This window comes from Hydra vulgaris, chromosome 05 (assembly GCF_038396675.1).
Source record: "Hydra vulgaris chromosome 05, alternate assembly HydraT2T_AEP".
In the NCBI taxonomy this organism is placed as follows: Eukaryota; Metazoa; Cnidaria; class Hydrozoa; order Anthoathecata; family Hydridae; genus Hydra; species Hydra vulgaris.
This window is the reverse complement of record NC_088924.1, coordinates 26,651,164-26,674,637: the sequence shown is the minus strand read 5'-3', so window position 1 is coordinate 26,674,637 and position 23,474 is coordinate 26,651,164. Positions and strand designations below refer to the sequence as shown.

Below are 23,474 nucleotides of genomic sequence, written 5' to 3'. Positions count from 1 at the left end.
AAATATTATAACAAAAATGTAGATTTTTAATCAAATTCTAAAACATTTGAATTTTTTAACAAAAACTCTGTGCATTTTTAATTTTTTTTATTTGTAATAATTCCTATAATCAACTTGTAATTCAAAATGTTTAAAGTGTTTGATTAAAATAAAAATCTCTGCAGATTAAACAACTAGTTATCCTTCCACTTTTATCAGAGTTCGTTTCATCAGAACTTTCAAAAACTAAATTGTAGCCATAATTAGTTGAAAATGCATTTATTGTCAAATAACATAATAATAAAAATCACTAAAAAATCTCGTAATATTGAAAGTGCTTTAGTGCAGATTATTCGCAAAAACCGATAGAATGAAATATATAAAAATTATAAATGATAACCACCTGCTAACCTAACATTTAATTCGAGATTTTTGCTTAGGAGTAACAAAAATCTCTGACGCTGCCGGTGTCAGAACATTAACGGCTTTCCAAAAAAACAATGGTATATTACTGTGATAAATTCCGGTATTAAATTGTGCGCGCAGAAGTGAAATTTAAGTTTTTCAAACGTGCAAACCTCTATCTTTTTTGCATTGCAAGTTAACTTTTAATAATAATTTTTTGAAGTATTAAATCATTTGTTTATAAAATATATTTTTTATTACCATCTTATTATAAGACCAGGCAAAAGTATGTCTGGTGTACTCGTGTACCAGTTACTACTGATTCATGAGTACTCATAATGTACTCTTGTCAGTACTCATGTCAGTACTCTTCTGATTCATGAGTATTCGAGTACTCAAGTATCAGTTTTTGATTTGTGTTAAATAGTATCAAGTTAAACTAAATACTAAATTTAAAGTTTACATTACCATTTTAAATTTTACTGGTACTTGTACTAAGTTTGTGCAAATTTCAAATAATGCTAGTACATGAATAACTTATTAAGTTATAACTAAATAATAAATAACTTAACAAGTTATTCATGTACTAGCATTATTTGAAATTTGTACAAACTTAGTACAAGTACCAGTAAAATTTAAAATGCTAGTGTAAACTCTAGTTTTTGAGTTCAACTTGATACTCGTTAGATACAGTATTTCAAGTTAGATACAGTTAAAGATACAGAAAAAAAAGATTTAAATAAAAAATTACGGAACTATAGAACAGAAGATTACAGAAGTTAGATACAGTATTTCAAGAAGCAATGATCAATAATTGCTACCATGATAGCGGTATTGATTATTACTTCTTGAAATACTATATCTAAAAGCTGGTCAATAGCAAGGTATATGTGTATTCAAGTCAATGTGTTTTTATGAAAAAAGGTTTTTTGTTATTTATATTGTTACATTACATTGTACATATTAATTCCATTTTTATGTTATAAATTGTATTACAAATACATTTCTTATACAAAATATATTTTAAGATAAAGTTCAAACATCTTTTATATATATATGTATATGGTAATTTTATTTTCAAATTACTTCATGAAAGTAAATATTTAATACCTAACTATTGAAGTTTGTTAAATTTTTCAGTGTTAAACTATTTTGCGTTAATTTAGATTAGCATTAGCCTAGTTTCTTGTTTCTTTTTGATAATTTTACAGATCAATCGATCAGTCATATTATTTTACTTTATAATGGTGTATATATAAAACAAAAAGAGCTTTCAGAGAGTTAAAATTTGAATAAAGTTCCTAAAATGTTCCACAACATTATATTATTATTGATATATTATTTTTATAAACTATAAAAATAATATATCAATAATAACATAAGATAACAAGTTAAACATAAATAATATTCTTTTAATAAGGTAAATAATGGTGAAATAATATATTATAAGAAGTTGATAACTGTAGTACTGATATGATAACAATGATAACAATAGAAGTTATCATGAGAAGATGTAAAGTAGAGGACTCTGAGCGAGGGTTGCTATTCATCAATATAGGAATTTCAACAATACTGTAATAATTGTTTGCAGTATATAACTGAGTTTTGTTGGAGTTTAATGTCACATGCTATAGAAGAGAGATCAGATTTGCATGATCAACTACTTGTTCTAAGCAATCAAAAAGTGAAGTCTTTTTGTCAAGACAAGTATACAATTTAGTCAATATAGACTAAATAAACAGTTTATATATTAAATAGACAGCAAATACACCCACAAATGTTTTTAAATTATGGTTTTGTATGGGAACTTTTTCTGCACCCTGTATATTGCACATATATGATAATGTATTATTATAATGAATTATTGCTTTTGTTTAGAATATAGTTTATAGATACAATATAATTGTATAATTAATATATAACATTTTTTTTTTAGAGTATTTAGAACTATTTTATAAAGTAAGAGCAAAATGGATTTTCAGAATCGTGTGGGCGGAAAAACAGGCAGTGGCGGAGTAGCATCATGGTCTGAAACAAACAAAGATCGTCGTGAGAGGCTGAGACAACTTGCCCTTGAAACCATTGATTTAAACAAGGTTACTTTCGAACTAAAATAGCTCACATTTTACAGCACAAATTTATATTAAAGTTATTTGTGAAGTTCAAAATCATTTACATTTTTAAAATTGTAGCAAACATCAGGATTTTTTATTTCTCTATATTTGACAATTAATTTTTTTTTAAGGATCCTTATTTTATGAAAAATCACTTGGGATCTTATGAGTGCAAACTTTGTTTAACACTTCACAATAATGAGGTAATAACATAAATTTTTTAAACAATACCAGGGGCTATTCTAGGAAAATAATTTGGGCAATGGTACCCCTGTGCCGACGCCATCCCTAAGGAAATTCGGCGGAAACATTGCCATATGTAGGCATTTTTTCGCGAAAAAAACAATATTTGCTGTAATAAAAAAGGTCCTCAATTTCTGAATTTTTGAAAAGGGTCTAGAATAGCCCCTGAATACATTTTTTTGTTAATTATGATCGATAAAAAGAGTCTCTGAATTTTTCAATGGTTATGATGTTACTGATAATAAATTATTATTATTTTGAATATTTGAAATCTAGATAATTGTTTTAGGAGAGGATGTCAAACCCAAATATTTTCAGATTCCAGTTCAGTCTAATATAATTTTTTTGGAATAAATATCTTCAATAAAAAATCTTCATACTTTAGCTTTAGTGCATGTACTGACTCAAAGATTCTAAATCTCTCTGAATTCCTACGGTTTTATTTGATTGTATGTTTTGTGGTTTAGTCTGATGATTTTGATCTTGTTAAAGCAGTTTATTGATTTCATTATCGTCAATTCAATTTGGCATTAAAGATCTATAGTCTTTAGTAATTTTTTTTAATGTGTTTTAAAGACTGAATTTATTTCAGCCTAGTTCACAAAATAAGAAGGACTTTTCCTGTGATATCCAATAAAATATCCCATCTTACTATGTTGTTTCATTTCTTACTATTATTTTCCTTAGGGCGGGATATTGTTCTAAAGATATGTAATTTAGAAAGGTTTTTTTTTTGTTATTTTTTTCCTTCTAACATGATTTGCAGTCATTATTGCATACATCCATAGGAATTTTAGTAATTTTGCATCTTTCTAGCACTGTCAATAAAAAATAAATAAAATTTATTTGTTTTTATTTAAAACTTTAGTGCACACTTTAAGTATTGAATTTGGGTGCTTTAAGAATTTAGGCGCATGTATAAGAAATTAAAGGGCACAAAAGTTGACAAAAATGTACAAAAAAATTTATTTTTAAAAATGTTTTCGGTTGCAAAGCAAAGAAATTTATTTAATTTAATTTCTTTGGTAAGTCTACATGAAATCACCCAGTTACCATGTAACCGTGTGTCTTTCTTTTAGTTTCATATTTTAAAACTTAATCTTATGAAAAAACATTGTATGTTAAATTCCAGCCAAAAATGTTGAGTGATTCCCATAGTATTGCATATTGACCTGGTTTTTGAAAACATTTTGATGGTATTTTTAAAAAAATATTAAAAAAAATAAATATTTTCCTCAATAAAATGATTTTATATGGGAATGTTTTATGATATTCCACTTTGAAGTTAGGTTAATAAGTTGTTTTTGTAATTTTGAAACATTTTTTGAAATCAAAAAAGCACTTTAAATGTTAATTATCATATTTTTACCAGAATTATTTTTCATATTTTCTTTTTCTTTTCTCCAGATAACTGTTTACTATTGTCTATTATTGTTTGTTATCTGTTTACTATTACTATAGAAAACATTGTAAAAAAGTTTTGTCTAATGCCAAAGCCTGTTACTCTCAGGTCACAAAACCTCGTATTTCATCTCAAAAATTAGGCTCTAGAGACTTCTGGAAAACCCTTAACATTGTCTATAAAAAGAGCAAATCTTTTTTTTTTCCTCCCTTGCATGGTTGGGGTTTTGTTACCTCACCTAAAGACAAAACTGAATTGTTTGCTAAAAACTTTTCATCAATCTCATCTCTTTATTACACTAATCACATACTACCTGATATAGCCAACAACAGGTTGATCCATTACTTGACATTTGTATCACTCCAGCTACTGTATCTAAAGTGATTTCCTGTTTAACTTTTCTACAGCTTGTACAGACAACATACCTATTATAGTTTTGCAGAAGTATTCTCTGGAGCTGTCGTTATGCTTCAAAACTATTTAACAAGTGCTTATTAGAGTGTTGTTTTCTAGCCTACTGGAAAGTTGCATCTGTTATCCATATTTTTAAAAAATTCTGGAGAGCGATCTGACTCATCTAACTACCGTCCCATAAGTCTTCTCCCTACCGTAACCAAAGTTTTTGAGTTTTTAATTAGCAAACACTTAATCTCTCATCTTGAATCTAATAACTTATTTTCTAATTGTCAATATGGATTTTGATCTGCTTGTTCTACTGCTCACTTTTTTAACAGTAACAACTGACAGGTTTTATTTTGCATTAGATAGAAATTATTTAGACATTAGTGGAGAGGTTAAGATTATTGCTCTCAATATTTCTAAAACCTTTTATAAAGTTTGGCATGGTGGTCTTCTTCATAAGCTCTCTCCTTACAGTGTATATGGTAACATTTTTAAGATTCTTGAATCCTTTGTTACCAATCCTAGTATAAAATTTGTCCTCGATAAACAGCACTCTTTCTTTATTTCCTCTAATTTCAGCAGTTCCACTAGGTTCAATGCTTGGCCTTATACTTTTTTTAATTTATAATAATGATCTCCCTGAAATTCTCACATCTAAGGTGGTAATGTTTGCTGACGATACTACCATTTATTCTTGTCTTGAAAAGAAGCCAACACTCTTTGATTGCTTGGAGGGGGCATTTGAGTTTGAAAAAAATCTCACTTCTGCTACAGCATGGTGCTCTCAGTGGCTTGTGAACATAACTCAGATAAAACTCAATTTTTTTCAGCTAATCCATATCACAACAATCTAGATCTTCCTATAAAACACATTGTAAACATAGTTGGATCTGCTCTTGCAGCTAACCTTCAACCATTGTCACATTCTCGTAATGTTACTTCTCTTTTCTACAATTTTTTAGCATTTGAGTTTGAAAAAAATCTCACTTCTGCTACAGCATAATGCTCTCAGTGGCTTGTAAACATAACTCAGATAAAACTCAATTTTTTTCAGCTAATCCATATCACAACAATCTAGATCTTCCTATAAAACACATTGTAAACATAGTTGGATCTGCTCTTGCAGCTAACCTTCAACCATTGTCACATTCTTGTAATGTTACTTCTCTTTTCTACAATGATGGGCGCTTTACTAGAAAGAATTTTAGTAGATGGAAAGAGCTAGCGTCTCTTTCCATCTACTAAAATTCATTCTAGTGTTACTGTCATTCAATTAAGTTTGAGCAGCCGTGCGCAGTGGTTAGAGTTCTGGCTCAGAACCCAGAGGTCCGAGGTTCAATGCCAAAACAAGCGACATTGGTACGGAAGGAGGTGTGAACTTCTTGTTAAATGCTCTCCCGCAGTGCTCTGTGAAGACTGTAAGAACTTCTGGGAGTACCTAAAATAACTACAAGTCTCATCCTTTTATTGTGACTGCTCCTAAGTGCTCCAAAAATTCTTATTTGTCTTATTTTCCTTGAACATCAGTTCTCTGGAATTTGCTCCCTTTATCTTGTTTTCCTGGTTCATATAATTTGCGATTTTCTAAGTTATCTGTTAATTGTTATCTTGCTTTATAAACTTCATCTTTCCTCTTCCAGTAACTTCCAACTCTAATAGTGGTTGCTTATTGCCTTGTTGGAAGTGAAGATGTTTAAAAATATATATTATTAAAGTCTAGTAGAATTACTAACTAATCCAGCTATGCAAAAAAAGTAGAATTTGAGATTTTGAAATTCACTTTTTTGTTTAGCCCAATTAATAAGTAATAAAGATATTAAATGGTATCTTGTTTATAGGGCAGCTATTTGGCTCATACTCAAGGAAAAAAACATCAACAGAATTTGTGAGTTATTCATTTCTGAGTTACTTTTTTTTATTGACTTTGTTATATATATTGACTTTAGAAAGATACTATAAATAAATATTGACTTTACATTTGCTTATGACTTTTTGACTTTACAAAAATAGTGTGGGTAATATCAGCCGGTCAACAGGCAACAAACCACCTGAAATGACTAAAATTGCTATTTTAACCTCCTATAAATTCTTGCCGGTCATGTTTGACCAGTTGAAAAAAATTTTTTTGCTGCAAATGTAATAAATGAATGAATAATTTTGAGATTAAAATTAAAATTTTCTTTAATAGGATTCTTAAAAATATATTTTGTAAAATGTTGTTTTATGTAACATTAGTAATGTTTATAATCTTAATATTATTAGGTATCAAGTTTAAATAGTATTTAATTAACTAATTAACATTAGTGGTTATTGAAATGATTTTAATGAGGTGAGATGAATTATTTTTATTTCTGCTCATTAAAATCAGAGATATAAAATTATTATTTAAAATTTTTGTAACTAAGAAAGTTTTCTCTTCCTACTTTACTTTTCTTTTTTTTTTTCATTCAATCTTTTTATTTTCTTTTTTTTAATTTCTCGCCTATGCAAAGTCATTGCAATAAATTAAAATTATCAACTGCGTGATCGCTAATTTTTTTTTATTTCTATTATTGAATTGTAATAGAATCATCAAACATCAACCTATCTTAAACATCATCTTAATGGAGGCAAATAAAAAAAGACAAGCAACACTTTTCAGTAGCATTTCATAAAACAATTTCATGTAGTATTAAATGAAAATTTTAGTTTTTTTGAAAATTTTAGTATTCAAATTTTCAATATTTTTTAAAATTTGTCTTGATATTTAATAAAAAAGTTAAACATTAAATTACTTGGATGTTATCAAATTTCTTTTTTTAATTGAATGAAAATCTGTGTGCACGAGAGTTATTTTAAACTATTAATATTATTAGGTAATTTGAACGTTAGTTATTTAACAAATAACTAACGTTCAAATTACCTGTTATTTCAAAAGAAATGCATTGATTTTATTTAAAATTATTTTAAAAAGAATTCGACGTTAATTTTTAAGCATTAATTTTTGTGTGTATAAGTTTAAGTCATGAAGAAATATTACTAAGATGAAAATAAACATTTTGATAAAGCAAGAACATTGGTCAAAAAGTAATAAGTTTTGCGTAAAATTTTTAGAAAAAATTAAATTTTCAAAGTTATTTATTTCAAATATAAACTATAAATGTTTAAAATAATTTCCTCTTAAATTTCAAGTTTTATTTAGATAAACAACAAAAATTTTCCATAAACAAATTAAAATTCTATAAAAGCACAGGTTTTGCATTATTATATCAAAATGATGCATCTATTGAATTAAAAGACATAGTAAAAATAGCAGAATTATTGATCGTGAACCAACACCCACACTCAGTACCGAAAATCAAAAGCATTTATGTAAATTAAGAAAAGATGGTAAGCTAGATACAACTACTTTTTTTTTAAATGTATCCATCAGATTGTGTCCCACCTAGATTATAAAGAATGGTTAAGGCACACAAACTTGAAAAAATTACTCAATGAGTCCTGTTGTATCAATACACTAACTGAAACATTCGCATATCTTGTCAATATTATTCAACCAACACTAAATAAAAACAAAACAGACTTATTTATCTGAATAGTTTTGTTAATGAAGCCAGGTAATGGAAAATAAATACCAATGAAGTTCAAGTTTCATTTGATATAGTTAAATTATATCCATCCATTCCTTTTGATGAAGCTATTCCAGTTATTATTGATATATTAGTTACTTAAAGACTCAAACTAAATTATATCTTGTAGACATACACCAGTTAATTAAATTTTCATTAAGTACTTGCTATTTTTTATGTAAAAACAAAATCCAAAAAATATCTAATTCAGATCTTATAGGTGTGTCTTTAATGGTTACGGCGGTAGCATTTCTGCAGAATATAGAAATATAAGTCCTTAATATAGTTACAATTCATACTATTTAATATATCATTCATAAATAAAACTTTTCGGAATTTTTTAAAATTATCTTGTGTTATTCCAATATTTAAAAACGGCTCTAAACTTTTATATACTAACTACAGACCTATTTCTCTTTTATCTAACATTAGTAAATTTCTTGAAAAACTAATATATTCTAGAGTGTACTCTTTTTTTAACTCTTTTAACTGTTTAAATGAATTTTAATTTGGTTTTTGTTCAAAACATTCTACCTGCATTGATAAGTATTACTGAAAAAATCAAAAAAGCTCTCAACACTGGTTATTTTGTTTGTGATATTTTTATAGATTTACAAAAAGCTTTTGATACTGTTGATCATAACATTTTGATTTCTAAATTAGAACACTATGGTATTCGTGGTGTTGTAAGTGACTGGTTTCAGCAGATCAGAAACAATTTGTAAGTATTAATGGTTATAATTAGAGATGGGCTGATTCCGAAAAATACCGATTCCAATTCCGATTCTCTGTTGCGATTCCGATTCTTTACAGATTCCGATTCTTTTGCGATTCTTATTATTTTAATTAAAACTGGTAGTTAAATTAATAATTTAACCGTTATATCATGTTAATTTAATATGCAGATTTTAAAAGTGAAAACACCAAAATTAGTTATATTGGTACAGGTAAAACAGGACCAAAGACGCCAAGGCCCAGGGGCATGCTTCTTTTTAAAAAAATTGACCTATAGACTTTTTTTTTCGAAATAAGGGAGTGTTCCTCCTCTATTTTGAAAACCGTGTCATCGGCTCTGTGAAATAATAGCAACTAAACAAGTAACATAATATTAAACAATATATATGTTTGTATGGAACTTATTATTATTAAGAAACAAATAATATAGTCATAAGTAATGGTAAAAAGTGATAAGATACACAGAATGTTGTCTTTTCAATCAGCTTTTACATATGATATTAGTACCGTTAGTACTGATAGTTAAGAAACGAGAGCTTCTTGTTCAAAAACACATGCATTTCGTCGGAGTTACTGGCTTTTTTTCCGGTCACAGATAAGACCGTCAGTACTAAACAACCACTCCGAAAACACTTTACATAGAGGCGTCCCTAAATATTTCTGTGCTAGTTTTTTCATGTTAAGAAATTTGGATTTCCTCCAGTATTCAAAGACGTCCTCGTGACTTGCAAGTAGAGGTTCTTTCAAGTACACTGCTACTTCGTCTGACATTGTGCAATGCGCAGTTTAAATCTAAAACATTAAAACAATTTATAGGTTTGCAATATTTAAAGTACAACACTAATATAGAAACTAATATAGAAGCACAATACTTACTACAGAATTTGTGTTGCTTTAATTGGTTATATAATGACCAGACATCACCTGGAGCAGCTGGAATAACAAGTGTTCCATTGATACTCACTGAGAGTATAAGCAGCAAGACCATTATCTGTTATTTGAAAGGAATGGAAAGATCGGGTTCCTCTTATTGGATCAGTCATCTTTTGGTATCGAGTCTGTAGAAATGATTGGCATTGAGAAACAGCTAACTTATCAACATAGATGAATCTAAAATTAAAATCATATTTATTCATTACTAAATCATTTTTACTAATTATTTTTCAAACTTTTTCATTCATTACTATTTTTTAATTATTTATCATTTATTTTTTTATTTCAATTTTATTATTATTATATTTTTGTATTTGAACAAATATTCATGATATGTTTGAAGTTGAACTGTAACAATGTTATTGATTCAAAATAAAATACAGTTAGTGAGTGTAAAGTACTTACTCTATTCCTTTAATCTTATCAATACAACAGTTCATAATTCTTTCAGCATTATTAAGAAGGTGTCCCTGGAGTGATAACTTAGACAACACTCGTTTCACAGTACCTCCAATACCATCGCATACATTTTTGCTGTGGCTTTTGGCGAAAAAATTCCAGGAGGCTTTTACACCAAAATCGTGTTTGTAGTTTGCAAGATTCACTAAGTTGTATCTAAAATCGTAGAAATGTATGCTGTACAACTTTACTAAGGTTGTTAATAAGCCTATTATTATAGGTATAGATTACTCACCGATTTTTGTATAGTGCAGCTGATCCATTACTGAAATAATGAATGTGTTTCAATTCTAAAACCAATGATTTGACTTTTGGTAAAAGTTCTTTAAGGAATGAGTGAACAGCAACATGGTTATGATTCATGGAGTTTGATAGTATGCAGTAACATTTTGAAGTTAAGCCATTGGTTGTGTTGTAGTAGGCAGCAAGTGGATGTAATGTCACTTGAGTGGCTGAGAAGTATGCTGCTTGTATAGAATTTTAAAGTCACCTATTATCAAAATTTCATTTTGCGGTAGAGAATCCTTCAGGTTTCTAAGGTATGCAGCTTGTCTATGCCTGACAAATTCATGAATGGATAGTTTCCAGATATCAAGACTTAAATTTTCAATGAACGCATGTGCATCTTCTGTGATTGTTGTTAATTCACTGCGGTCAACATTAACCCATTGTTTGAAAGTGTAAGTGTCACTATTTGTAGCATACCTTTCCAGTTCCATCTTTACAGCGTTAACTCCGCTGCATTCTTCTGAATTTACACTGCATACTTGTATAGCCATCATGGTTTTTAGCTCTAAGGAATTATCAAGAGCACAAAGTTTGAGTTTTGGGTTTTCATGATGCTGACATACGCAAACACTGTGTGTACCAGAAGACCCTGCCAAAACACACCATTTAGACCTTAAACTGGCAAATGTGGAGAAACCAACCCTTATTTCTGGGTATTTTAATTTGAATGCAGCATAAAGTTCCTTTAAGTTGCATAGAACTAAAAATTTTTGTTTATGTGATTTTCCTACATCAGTATTAACACTAATATAGTCTTTCTTGCCGGGAAGTAAACGAGAATTTTCTTCATTTTCATAAAACTCTTTTATAGTTTTGCTAACATCAGGTGTCAACTTCTTTGGTTTGTTGTTTTCCAATATTCGATCTCCAAGTATGTCTTTTTCATCCCTTAGTTTTTTTGCCTCTCTTACCATATACTGCGTAGTGTTAAACTCTTGTATTGTAAATTCAAGTGTCCAATGTATTGGGACAAGTGTCAGCAATTTTATTTTTTCAGTTATGTTAACTTCTTTGTCATACTTCTCCCTTAACTTCACAACAAAGTAATCTAATGACTCTGCTTTAAGACTTTTTTCTGCATCACTGGCTTCAATGATATTAACAGAGTTTACTGATTCATACAGCCTTCGAACTTTAACTTTGACTCTACTGTGAAGTTGTTCATAGCTTCTTTTTTTGCTAACTATGTCCAATGTCCAAACGATGTTAAACTTATATTGAGATATATGTCCATCATATGTGTGGTAGATTCTTGATTTTCAGCAGCTTTAATTTCATGACCCTTGTCTATGTCCAATGCATTTAACTCGCCAATTAATAAAGTAACAGCTTTATCAGCCATCGTCCTGCTCCTATAAATCTTGTTTTTAAATCTGGGATCTAGTATTGTTGCAAAAGCATATATAGGTTCATTCTCGCAGTCTCTGTAACGTCGATGCAAAGATTGACACAGAGATTCTTTAAAATTTCCGTAGTCTTTGATGTGATCAATTGACACGTTAACTGCATTTATTATTGGGATAACTTCTGATGTGGTCACTTTCAATGAACTTGCAGTAAGCGTGACCTCTTCAAACACTTTTAAAGCAGCAATGAGAGTAGCCAAACTATCCCTTCTCTGGTTGACAACTCCTTGTTTTGTCAAGTAGCTTTTGGGAAATGTGGCGTTACCAACAGAATTGCATCTTTTTGTTCAATTAAATGGTTCAGCATGTGGAAGGTGCTATTTCATCTAGTTGGCTCATCTTTAATAATGCTGTGTTTAGGCAGTCCCAGAATCTCCTGAGATTGTTTCAAAAGTTTGTATGACTTAACCGAATGTTTAAAGTGTCCTACTATTCTTCTACAGGTAGCAGTTAGTAAAGATATGCGTTCATTGTCGAGGCAGCCATCTTTCACAATCAACTAAAGTGTATGGGCAAGACAAGGAATATTTGTAAACTTCCCGACTTCCATAGCAGAAACAATATTTCTGGCATTATCTCTTACTACTACATTGAGTTTTTTAAGTAGTCCCCAACGCTCAAGTGATTCATTCATAAAGTTAACAAGATTGGTTGCAGTGTGGGACTCATAAGGAAAAGGTACCATATCATGACAAATGTGAATTTGTTTCATATCTTCTGTGAGGAAATGTGCTGTTAGACTGATGTAATCAACATTGGCTGTTGAGCTCAAAGTCGGTAGTTATACTAACATGATTAGCTTTTTTTGCCAAGAACTGAATTTTACTTGATACCTTCTAATAAATGCAAGGAATTTCAATAGTCGAGAAGTATTTTCTGCTTGGTATTGTATACCTTGGCTCCAAAAATTGTAGTAACCTCTTGAAACCGGGATTTTCTACTATACTAACAGTTTGGTTATCTGTGCATATCATTTCAGCAATAAGCCTTGTAATTTTTATTGCCTTCGGATCTGTAGAGGCCTGTGATCTTCGGATCTGTGAGAGGCCTGGTCTTTGAAAACACTTGGTGTATTGTTGGTTGTTTAATTGATGAAGATCTACAAGATGGTTCTGCAGTAGAGCTATCCTCGCATAAATTAAAATCGATAACGCTAGCTTTATCATGTTTCTGATTTTTGATTTCAGATTTATGAAAGGTTTTAAATGCTTTAGCATGTTCGATGTTGTGTATGACTGACAAACTCTGCCACCACCCCTGGATATAACAGTTTTACAAAAGTTGCATATTGCAGAGTTAGTGTCATTTGAATTGATCACAAAATAGTACCATACCTCGCTTTTTTTACGTTTCGGCATGATAATGACATTATATATATATATATATATATGTTTATATTCTGAAATTAAAACAGCATTTATAATAATACAAAATAATAATACTAACAATAATAATTATTATGATAAAACAAGCAAATAAGATTTTTATGATAATACTTACCGTCGGTAAATTGATTAAAATTGAAAAAAATAAATCAATTGAAATTTAGAGTATAAACTTTTACTTTTATTTTCAACGTTTACTGTTGTTAAGGTTTTCCTTCACAGTTACTTAACTTCAACGATGATATTAAATGCGAAAGTCAAGATTTAACATAAATTAAACAAACAAAAAATCTCAACGGCAAAGAGTGTATATATTAACTTAGATTATCAAGGGAGTAATAATAAAAGAAGTGAAGTTGTTAAAAAGTCTGTTAAAAAAGAATCAGAATCGTTAAAAAAAGTTGAGAATCGCCATTCTTATGATTCCTTGAGAATCGTAAGAATTTAAGATTCTGTTCTTGGTCCTCTTTCGTTCTTAGTTTATGTTAATGACATAAAAAACTCTATTCGCTTCTTTTCAATTCATCTAATTACTGATGACACAAATCTATTGCATATCAACAAATCGTATAATTCTCTATGTTGAAATATAAATTCAAATCTTAAAGGTATTGTTCACTGGTTAAATGCTAACCTAATATGTCTTAATGCCGAAAAAACTGACCTAATCTTTTTTCATCTTATAGAAAAAATCACAATCTAAACAACAATTCTAAAATTCAAATCAAAATTGATAATAAACTTTCGTTGGATTTTCATATTGATGAGCTACTCCAGAAACTAACTCGAGCTAACGGCATACTTTCAATAACTTGTCATTATGTCGATAAAATCACACTAAAGAATATTTATTGTGAATTATTTTTATCGCATCTTAGTTACTGTTGTCAAATTTGGGGTCAAAATGGCAACTATCACATCATAAAATTGATGTCCTCTCAACGTCAATCCGTAAGAATCATAAAATTCCAACCTTTTAAGTCAGAAACATCAGAATCTTTCAGAAAGCTAAAAATTTTAATCTTTCCAGCGCTTGTAAAATTTTCTAATCTTTTTTTTGTTTTTGACTCTTAATAAAAATTTACCCTCTTCTATAACAGACTTTTTTTTTACAGAAAGTAGAATAAAACATACTCTACTATAAACATATATAATGGAATACTTAGTGTACCATCTTTTAAAACTCAGAAGTATGATAAACATTCTGTTGTCTATCAGTGCATTTGTGAATTGAATAAGAGTCTTGTATACATAGTGAAGAGTTTAAAAAACTACAACTTCAAACACCTTTATCGTCTTTTCTTAATCTTAATCAACCATTTATAAATCTACAATGGGTACCAATTCTTGGCCCCAATTTTAGAATAGAATTTTAAAAAAATAACATAAGGGTTGTATTTCCATTAGTTCCAAATTTAAACAATATATTATTCAGCAATAAGACAAAACATTCTTCAAATACAAGCACAGGACATCTAACAACTAAAATTTGTATGCAATTCTATATATATTGGTGAGATTAAAAAGAAATTTTGCATTCCAAATTCATATCTATTGCTCCATAGTATGATCAGAAAATTAAAGAATCACTTGAAATGTACAAGCTAAAGTTGGACAGGAGTTAAGAAGTAATGAAAAAGTTCTTAATAAGAATGACGGTGCAACAACAAAGATTTGGGAGCCATTTTTTATTAAATTCAGCGTTTGAAAAACTTTTTTTTGTATTTTACTATGATTTTTTTAATGTTATCTTTTTAACAGTTTGTTTTTATTATAACAATTTTTTTTTGTGAAAATTTTTATTTATTATATCTAATGATGCTGGTCACAATAAATCAGCGAAATATCGATTAATATATACTAAAATAAATTAAATACATATATATTTCAAAAAAGTTTATACACACCAGTATTTTTATTGAGTTCAACACACACACACGCACACACACACATACACACACACACACTTAAGAAAGTCTAGTTTTTTACTAAATCTAATTTATTAAAGAATGTTTTTTGGATAAACTGGAATTAAGTTGTTACAGATGTTTTGTTTATTTAACAATATCTAATATAGATAATATAGATAGATCTGTTTTTTTATTTTATTTTGAAAACAGTAAAAAATGAAACTAATACAACTTTTCCCTTTTGATTCTTTGGTTTGGCAATGATTTACTTAATGTACACAAAAAAAAAAAAATTTCTTTAGGTTTTTGATTTGCAAAAATGGTTTTTCTTTTCCACAGTGGTTTACATTTTTAATATTATTATTCAATTTTATCTTTGTTTAGAGCTCGACGAGCAGCTAAAGATGCAAAAGAAACACCATCACAACCAGCTCCGGTATTAAAACAAATTATTTATAGCTGTACACATTTTTTGCAATTTTCTTATTTTATACACTGCTTTTAAAAATAATCTTTTAACATAAATTTATTATATTAAACCTTATACTTTGTTTAATTTGGTAATAATATTTAAAAAATAAAAAAAAATTATTTTATAATCAACAAAATTGTTTTTTTTTTATAATCATAGTTGGAGTTATAGGTACCATACTTATTGTTTCTTCAAAACTTTTTTTACAACTTTTTTTTTACAAGTTTCACACAAATGAAAACAAACAGTTTAAGATTGTTGTTATTAACACTTACTTGAATTTTTAAAAAACTAATTTTTTTTTTTTTAAGATCTAGTTTGACCATTTGCAAATAAGAAACTTTGCAGTATCAGGGGGTAGTAATATAATATGTTTTTAATAGTGTGATGTGTTCTAAAATTTAAAAAAATTTATCCACAATATGCAGTGGAGACCAAACAGAGTTCAAGTGAATTGAAAGTCAAAAATTGAACATTTAAATTTTTATTATATAGTTCTAATGCATACCCTTCAAAATGCATCCCTTTCCATCAAACAGTGTACTTTTTTTTTGAAACCAAGCAGTATGGGTTTTTCTTTGTTTAGTTAATCAATATAGTGTTAAAAATATGTATTAATTTGTTCCAAATCAACAGGATCATGCCTGATAATAATAAAATTTACTTTTAAATTAACAGGATCACTCTTGATCATAATAAAGTTTATATTAAAATCAGCAGTTTCACATCAGAATAAAATTTGATATTTTTATCCCTAAAAACAAAAGTTTGAAAACCCGCAAATTTGGTATTATCTAAATAACATGTTATTTGATTAAGTGTCAATATACTTTGTTAGTTACGTTAATATGGTTTATTATAGGAAAAGCAAAGGGTGACATTAAAAAAGTTTGTCAAAATTGGTCGCCCTGGTTATAAAGGTATTTAACATGTATTTTTTAGTTTTTCTTATGAGGTAATCAAATCAAAAATTAAAAAAAAAAACTGTGTTTGAAGTTTAACTGTTGTCTCTTTGTGTAAAAATTTGCTTAAATAGTGAAGTATATTTAAGTATAAAAGTGATGTATATTTATTTTGATTTTATGTATAGGTTATCATTTTCTCACAGTCTGTGTCATGATCATGGTCATGGTTGTCTCAAACCTTAAAAAATAAAAAAATTAGTATTAAGTAAAGCCTGTAAACTTTACATTATTTGAAGTGATCATTTTAACATTGTACTCATTTCTAGAGGTGCAATAAATATAAAAAATTGTTGGAGAGAAAATCTTTATGAAAAATCTGAAGAAATTTTTAAACAAAGTTTATTGTTTGTGCATTTTTTTTTCAAAGTCATCTAATGTCTATTGATGATCAAATCAGGTATCTGTTCAAAGCACTCAAAAAGTGATAACTTTTTTTTAAGAATAGAGCATATAATTGTGTAAATCAGTTAAATGCCCTTGTCAAAAAGTCCTATAGGATACTATAGGACTTTTTGACAAGCTTTGTCTTTTTTTTTTGTTCAAAAATCGTAAAGGCCCTATAGTACTTTTTGGCTAGGGTGTGCCACTTTAAAAGTAAGTCTAAAAAATTATTTATATCAGATGAGAAACACAGGATCAAGAACTGTGGTACCCAAGAATTTACTGGAGATAAAGCAGAGTGTTGTCCATCAAGTAAAACTTTAATATTGCAGTTGCAAATTAAATTTGTACTTTTTTTGCATTTTATTGAAAGTCTTTGATATGTCTAGAGCAATAACACTTACCTTTCTGCTTGCATCAAGTACAGTAGAACCTTTCTGTTATTATGTTTAACAAGTCTGCAGTAAAATAAAAAGATTGAAATTGTCCAAGAGTAAGTTGTAAAGATAAAGAATTTGAAGTTTTAAAAATTAAAGATCTTGCTAATAAGATATTTAATTTTTAAAAAAGTAAAAAGATTAATTGGGTGTCAGCAATTTCCAGAGTTTTAAAGTTAGAACCAAAGATGTCAATTTTCACCAGACAGAAAAACCTTTCTGTTATGTTTAATATTACTTTTACTTAGCATCAGGTTAGAACAAAGTTTTTAGTATAAAGGTTTCACCGTAACGACAGAGAAACGAAGTCGGTAAAAAAGAAAAAATGTTAAAAAGAGGGTATGTTTCTATTTAGAAACTTCTGCTTTCAATTTTACCCAGTTTTTAATGGGGTTTAAATTAGGTGAATAAAAATACAGTTAATTTTCCTTGCTTGTGGCCGGGCCATTGTGCAAGAATCCTTATTGCATTTTTTTGGAACCATTTCTAAACAATTTTAGTCTGATGACAGGTTGCCCTGTCGTGCGTAAACAAATCAAACTTTCGTATTCAAAATCAATTAGACTCATTGTTCTTCAAATTTTCTAAATAATTCTAACAATCTCACCTTGTTTTAAAAGGTGAAATCCAGCACAACTGTTGACAGTGGTTGCACTTTTTATTCATATATACATATAATATATGTATTATATGTATATATATAAATATATATATATATATAAATATATATATATATATAAATATATATATATAAATATATATATATAAATATATATATATATATATATATATATATATATATATATATATATATATATATATATATATATATATATATATATATATATATATATATATATACATACACACACACACAACTGAAGAATTTATCCTGTGTAAAAATTTTTAAATAACATTAATAATACTGTGTTAATAAAAAAAAGTTTCAATTAAAAAACTAAATCAAAATTTATAGGAAAAATAAGTTCTTGTAAAAGTGCTTAGAATAGAATAGAAATACTGAAAATAGAATAGAATAGAAAATAGAATAGAATAGAACTAAAATAGAATAGAAATACTGAAAAAAAGTCTGCTTTAGAAAAAGAAATATTTAAAAGAAATGCTTTTTTTTAGAAGTCCCTAAGAAATACTTTTGAAAGTAAATTTATTTTTAACATAATTTTTAAAAACAACCAATATCTGCAATATTTCTATTTTACTTCTATTTAGTTACAAAACAGAGTGATGTGGATAGTGGACAGCACAGTTTACTTTTTCAGGTATCATTTAAATATTAAAAAGATAGATTTGGATTTTTTTCCTTTTAAAATTGTGTACTGTATATTATGTATTATGGTACAATCAAGTTATAAACCAAAATTTCTTTTTATTTAAAACACTACACAAATGACATATTTCAAAAATTTCCAGATTTCTGAAAATTAAGGCGAATCTTAATACATATTGAACATGCAGGGTGGGGTGGGAGAATTTAATTTATGTTAAACATGGGGGGAGGGGGGCACAAATCTCAATAGACATTTTATACATATACTAATGATATTACACATTGGCAATAAAAAATTGGTCGAAGACTTAATGTCTTTTTATGATTCTAACATGTTATAAATGTTGTTATCTCATTTATAACATGTTATAAATGTTGTTATTTCATTTATAACATGTTATAAATATTGTTATCTCATTTATAACATGTTATAAATGTATAATATGTGAGATGTATGACTATTCATAATTTCATCCTTTATTAGTTATAAATACTTTTTTAAAGTTTAAGTATTATATAAAAATTAAAAAAAAACTTAAAAAAATTTGTAAATTATATTACATATAATAATAAAGTATTATAAGATACAAAGATATGTTGTTAAAACGCTCATATGATACTCACATACAGTGAGTGTAAATTGTCCATTTTAATGTGTGGACATAATATTAGTATTGTTAAATTTAGATTGATTATCCTGAAATTGTAGATGATATGCCACCAAAACATCGTTTTATGTCAGCATATGAACAGAGGGTTGAACCACCTGACAAGTCTTGGCAATACTTATTGGTAGCTGCTGAACCTTATGAAACTATTGGTTTTAAGGTAGATAAATAATTTTTTTGGATAAATAACTAATAATTTTTGGATGAAAAAATGTTGCATCAAAATATTTCTGTTTAAAATTGTGTTAATCAAGTTGTGAATTGCAAAGTTTCTGCAGATACTTCCTGTCTTCAAGTGCAGATACTTCCAGTCTTCAAATTATATATTTAATGAAAAAATTATCTGTTTTTATATTTTTTGTATTTACATAATAAAACATCTATCATAACTCTAATACTTCATTTATTTTTCTTTTATTTGTTTAGTTGTTGTGTTGATTCTTGTATAATTGCATTAATAAATAAAAAACACTTATATAGTAAATAAACTACTAAAACTAAAATAAACAAACAAATTGTTTTATTTCTTATATACATTAAGTATTGCTTTTTTAAATCAAACTTTATTAAATTGATTATATCAAAATGATTATATCAATTGATTAAAATGATTATATCATAATTTTTTAGGAATTTATAGCATTTATTTACATTTTAAATAGATCATCATTTAAATATATATATATATATATATATATATATATATATATATATATATATATATATATATATATATATATATATATATATATATATATATATATATAATTAATTAGTAAAAAACACTTATCTAACTTTTATCTTCGACTTGAAGTTTCACCATTGCTGGATCATCAGGAAGAGTTCTCTTCCTGATGATCCAGCAATGGTGAAACTTCAAGTCGAAGATAAAAGTTAGATAAGTGTTTTTTACTAATTAATTATTGCTCTGTTCTTTAAGAACATTGAGCACTCTATTTGTAAAATACACTAACATAATTTACATATATATATATATATATATATATATATATATATATATATATATATATATATATATATATATATATATATATATATATATAAATAAATGATAAATTATGTCATGTTCAATATAGGTCAACACGGTTTGCAAACTACGGTTGTTTTTAATCATTTAATAAAAATAATAAAGAATTAAAATTTGTGCAATAATGTTTTAGATCTCAAAATATTTTTTGAAACTTTAAACATAAACTTTTATGACAGTTAATTATATAAGCAATATTAGAATTAGAATTAGATTATTTAATTATTTAACACAGATTAAAGTTTTAATTATTATTTATACATAATTATTATTTGTACATAATTCTGTACAAATTTTAATTATTAATAATACATAATATTGTACAAATAAATTGCATAAATTAAAACAAGTGGGTTTTGAGTATCAAATAAATGATTATTAAAATAAAAATGTAGTCATCTACTAAATGCATCAAATTATGACATTTCAATATAAAGTTTATGTTTTTGTTGGCAAAACAAACAGTTTTATATAAGGGTGTAAACATATTACAGTTTTTATTAATTGAAAAAATTGAAGGCTACCGCAATCCACAGTCATTTAATTTTATTTAAAAAACTCAATATTGAGACAGTGTAGACATTTTGATAAAGTTTAATAAAAAAAGTTTTTATAGATTCCAAGTCGAGAAATTGATAAAAGTGAGCAGAAGTTCTGGAGTTTTTGGAACAAAGATACTAAACAGGTAATACCAGTTTATACCAGGTAAATACAAGTAAGATAAGTTTGTATTATATATAAATAAGTTTTGATTTGATTTTACATAAAGTATTTTCTTATTTAACAAAAAAATTTTTCTCACTTGACCAATTTGTTTGTTTTTTTCAGTTTTTTCTTCAGTTCTATTTTAAACTTACACACCTACAACTTGCTCAAATGCAACGTGAGGCAGAAGAAAGAAACAACAGACGTCGACCAGAACAACGACATGCTGCTATTCGTCCTCCTCCTCCGCGTCCAAATTTTCCACCCCGACCTGGTTTTGAGATGCAAAATGCTCCTCGGGGAATTCCATTTATGCGTGGTCCACCGCCAGGTATACGAGGACCCCCACCAGCATTTCCAAATTCTGGAATGGGTGGTCCTCCAATGCAATCAGATTCTTCTGATGATATACCAGATTCATCTCATGAAGGAACACAAGCAGAGGAAGAAATGTTAGATGACAATTCAATATCTTCTGGTGTGTTATATTTTTTTATTTTTAAATGTATAGTTTATATATATGTATGTACATACATACATACATACATACATACATACATACATACATACATACATACATACATACATACATACATACATACATACATACATACACACATACACACATACTCGCATGTTTCAAGTTGATTTAATATTCTACTTATTTAAAGAACAATTTACTTTTCGTTTATAGGACCTCCTATGCACATTCCTGAACTTCCTCCAATGCGTCCTCCTCCTACATTAGGCGATACCACTAGTAGTATGCATGGAATACCATCTAATATGCCTATTCCGCCTCCACCTATGCAGATGCAAATGAGTAATTCAGATATCATTCATCCTCCTCCACTTAATTTTCCTGGAGGTCAGCCGCCACCAAACTTTCCTGGGGGTCCTCCACCTCCTAATTTTTCAGGAGGTCCACCCCCTCCACCCAATTTTTCTGGAGGTCCGCCACCCCCACCTAATTTCCCTGGAGGTCCACCGCCACCTCCTACTTTTCCTGGAGTCCCACCGCCACCTAATTTTCCTGGAGGTCCGCCACCTACCTTTCCTGGAGTTCCTCCGCCTAACTTTTCTGCTGGTCCACCTCCCAACTTTCCTGGTGGCCCACCACCAAATTTTCCTAGTGGTCCCCCACCAAATTTTCCTGGCGGTCCATCTAATTACCAAATAAACAATCAAGGTATGCAGCCAATGCTATTGGAAGACAACATTGAAGAATAATATGTGAAAAACAATAAACAGTCTTATAAAGTAAATAAGTGTTGTTTGTTTTTTTGGCAAAATAAAACATGAGTTGAGCAACTATTTTACAGATCTATTATTTTACAGTCTGCGGCTTTATTAAGTGATATTTTGCTTTTAAAAATTTTTTTGATTCTGGTCTGTGATTAGCAAAAAATATGCTAAGTTAGCAGAATTGATAGAAAAGTCGATACTTTTAAAAATACTGAGACATCAGAAATCCCATTTGTCTATATATATATATATATATATATATATATATATATATATATATATATATATATATATATATATATATATATACAGTGACCTAGTAAGGTTAAGAAAGTTAGGGCAGGGGTTGCTGAAACAGAAATTAAGGGGGTCTAACGCAGCTAAAATTTAAATAAAAAAAACTGAAATTTTGAGTTAGTTTTGAGGGAAAGGACAACGCTCCCTCCGCAACATGTCTCTATGCCGGTGTTTATTTATATTTATCAAGTATCGACTTTGTTTTGTACTGACTTTTGGTTATTTAGCAGAAATGGAGGTTTACTATTTTATTCTCATATATAAGAGCTTAGTAAAATATTTGGTTCCTTTACAAAGTTTAATTGAATTTTATGCGTTGTTTGGCCGTTGTCATTTCTTACTGAATCTTGCAATTAATTTGTCACTACTTTTCAGACTAACTACAGCTCTGAAACTTTCAGCGCTTGTTTAGTCCTGGTGACCATCCATGTTAAAATTATTTCCAGGGGCGAAGACCCGGGGAAGGGTGATATTAAACGTGCCCGCTTTTTTGATGCAAAATCTTGCGACTAAATTATTACTGCTCTCCAAAAGGGCTAGAGCTTAAAAACTTTTTTTTTTTTTTTTTTCTTCACTGTTTATATAAAAATAAAATAATAAAATTAAAATGAAACTTTTACGTTACACAAAGAATATATATAAAACAGACAGAGGCTCAAAGAAGATATGGATGACTTGTGTCACCACAATCTTTTCATA

General features: G+C 28.2%; 1 protein-coding gene across 1 annotated transcript; it reads left to right on the top strand.

Moving 5' to 3' along the window:
• Positions 1 to 2,314: 2,314 nt before the first annotated feature.
• On the top strand, positions 2,315 to 22,547 carry LOC136071928 (splicing factor 3A subunit 2-like). The gene is made up of 10 exons (XM_065797760.1): positions 2,315 to 2,480; positions 2,630 to 2,701; positions 6,384 to 6,430; positions 15,654 to 15,705; positions 16,604 to 16,661; positions 18,755 to 18,804; positions 19,500 to 19,640; positions 21,145 to 21,213; positions 21,357 to 21,711; positions 21,928 to 22,547. Exons 1-10 carry the CDS (start codon positions 2,355 to 2,357, stop codon positions 22,461 to 22,463), a joined length of 1,506 nt encoding a protein of 501 aa, XP_065653832.1. The 5' UTR covers positions 2,315 to 2,354; the 3' UTR covers positions 22,464 to 22,547.
• Positions 22,548 to 23,474: the final 927 nt, after the last annotated feature.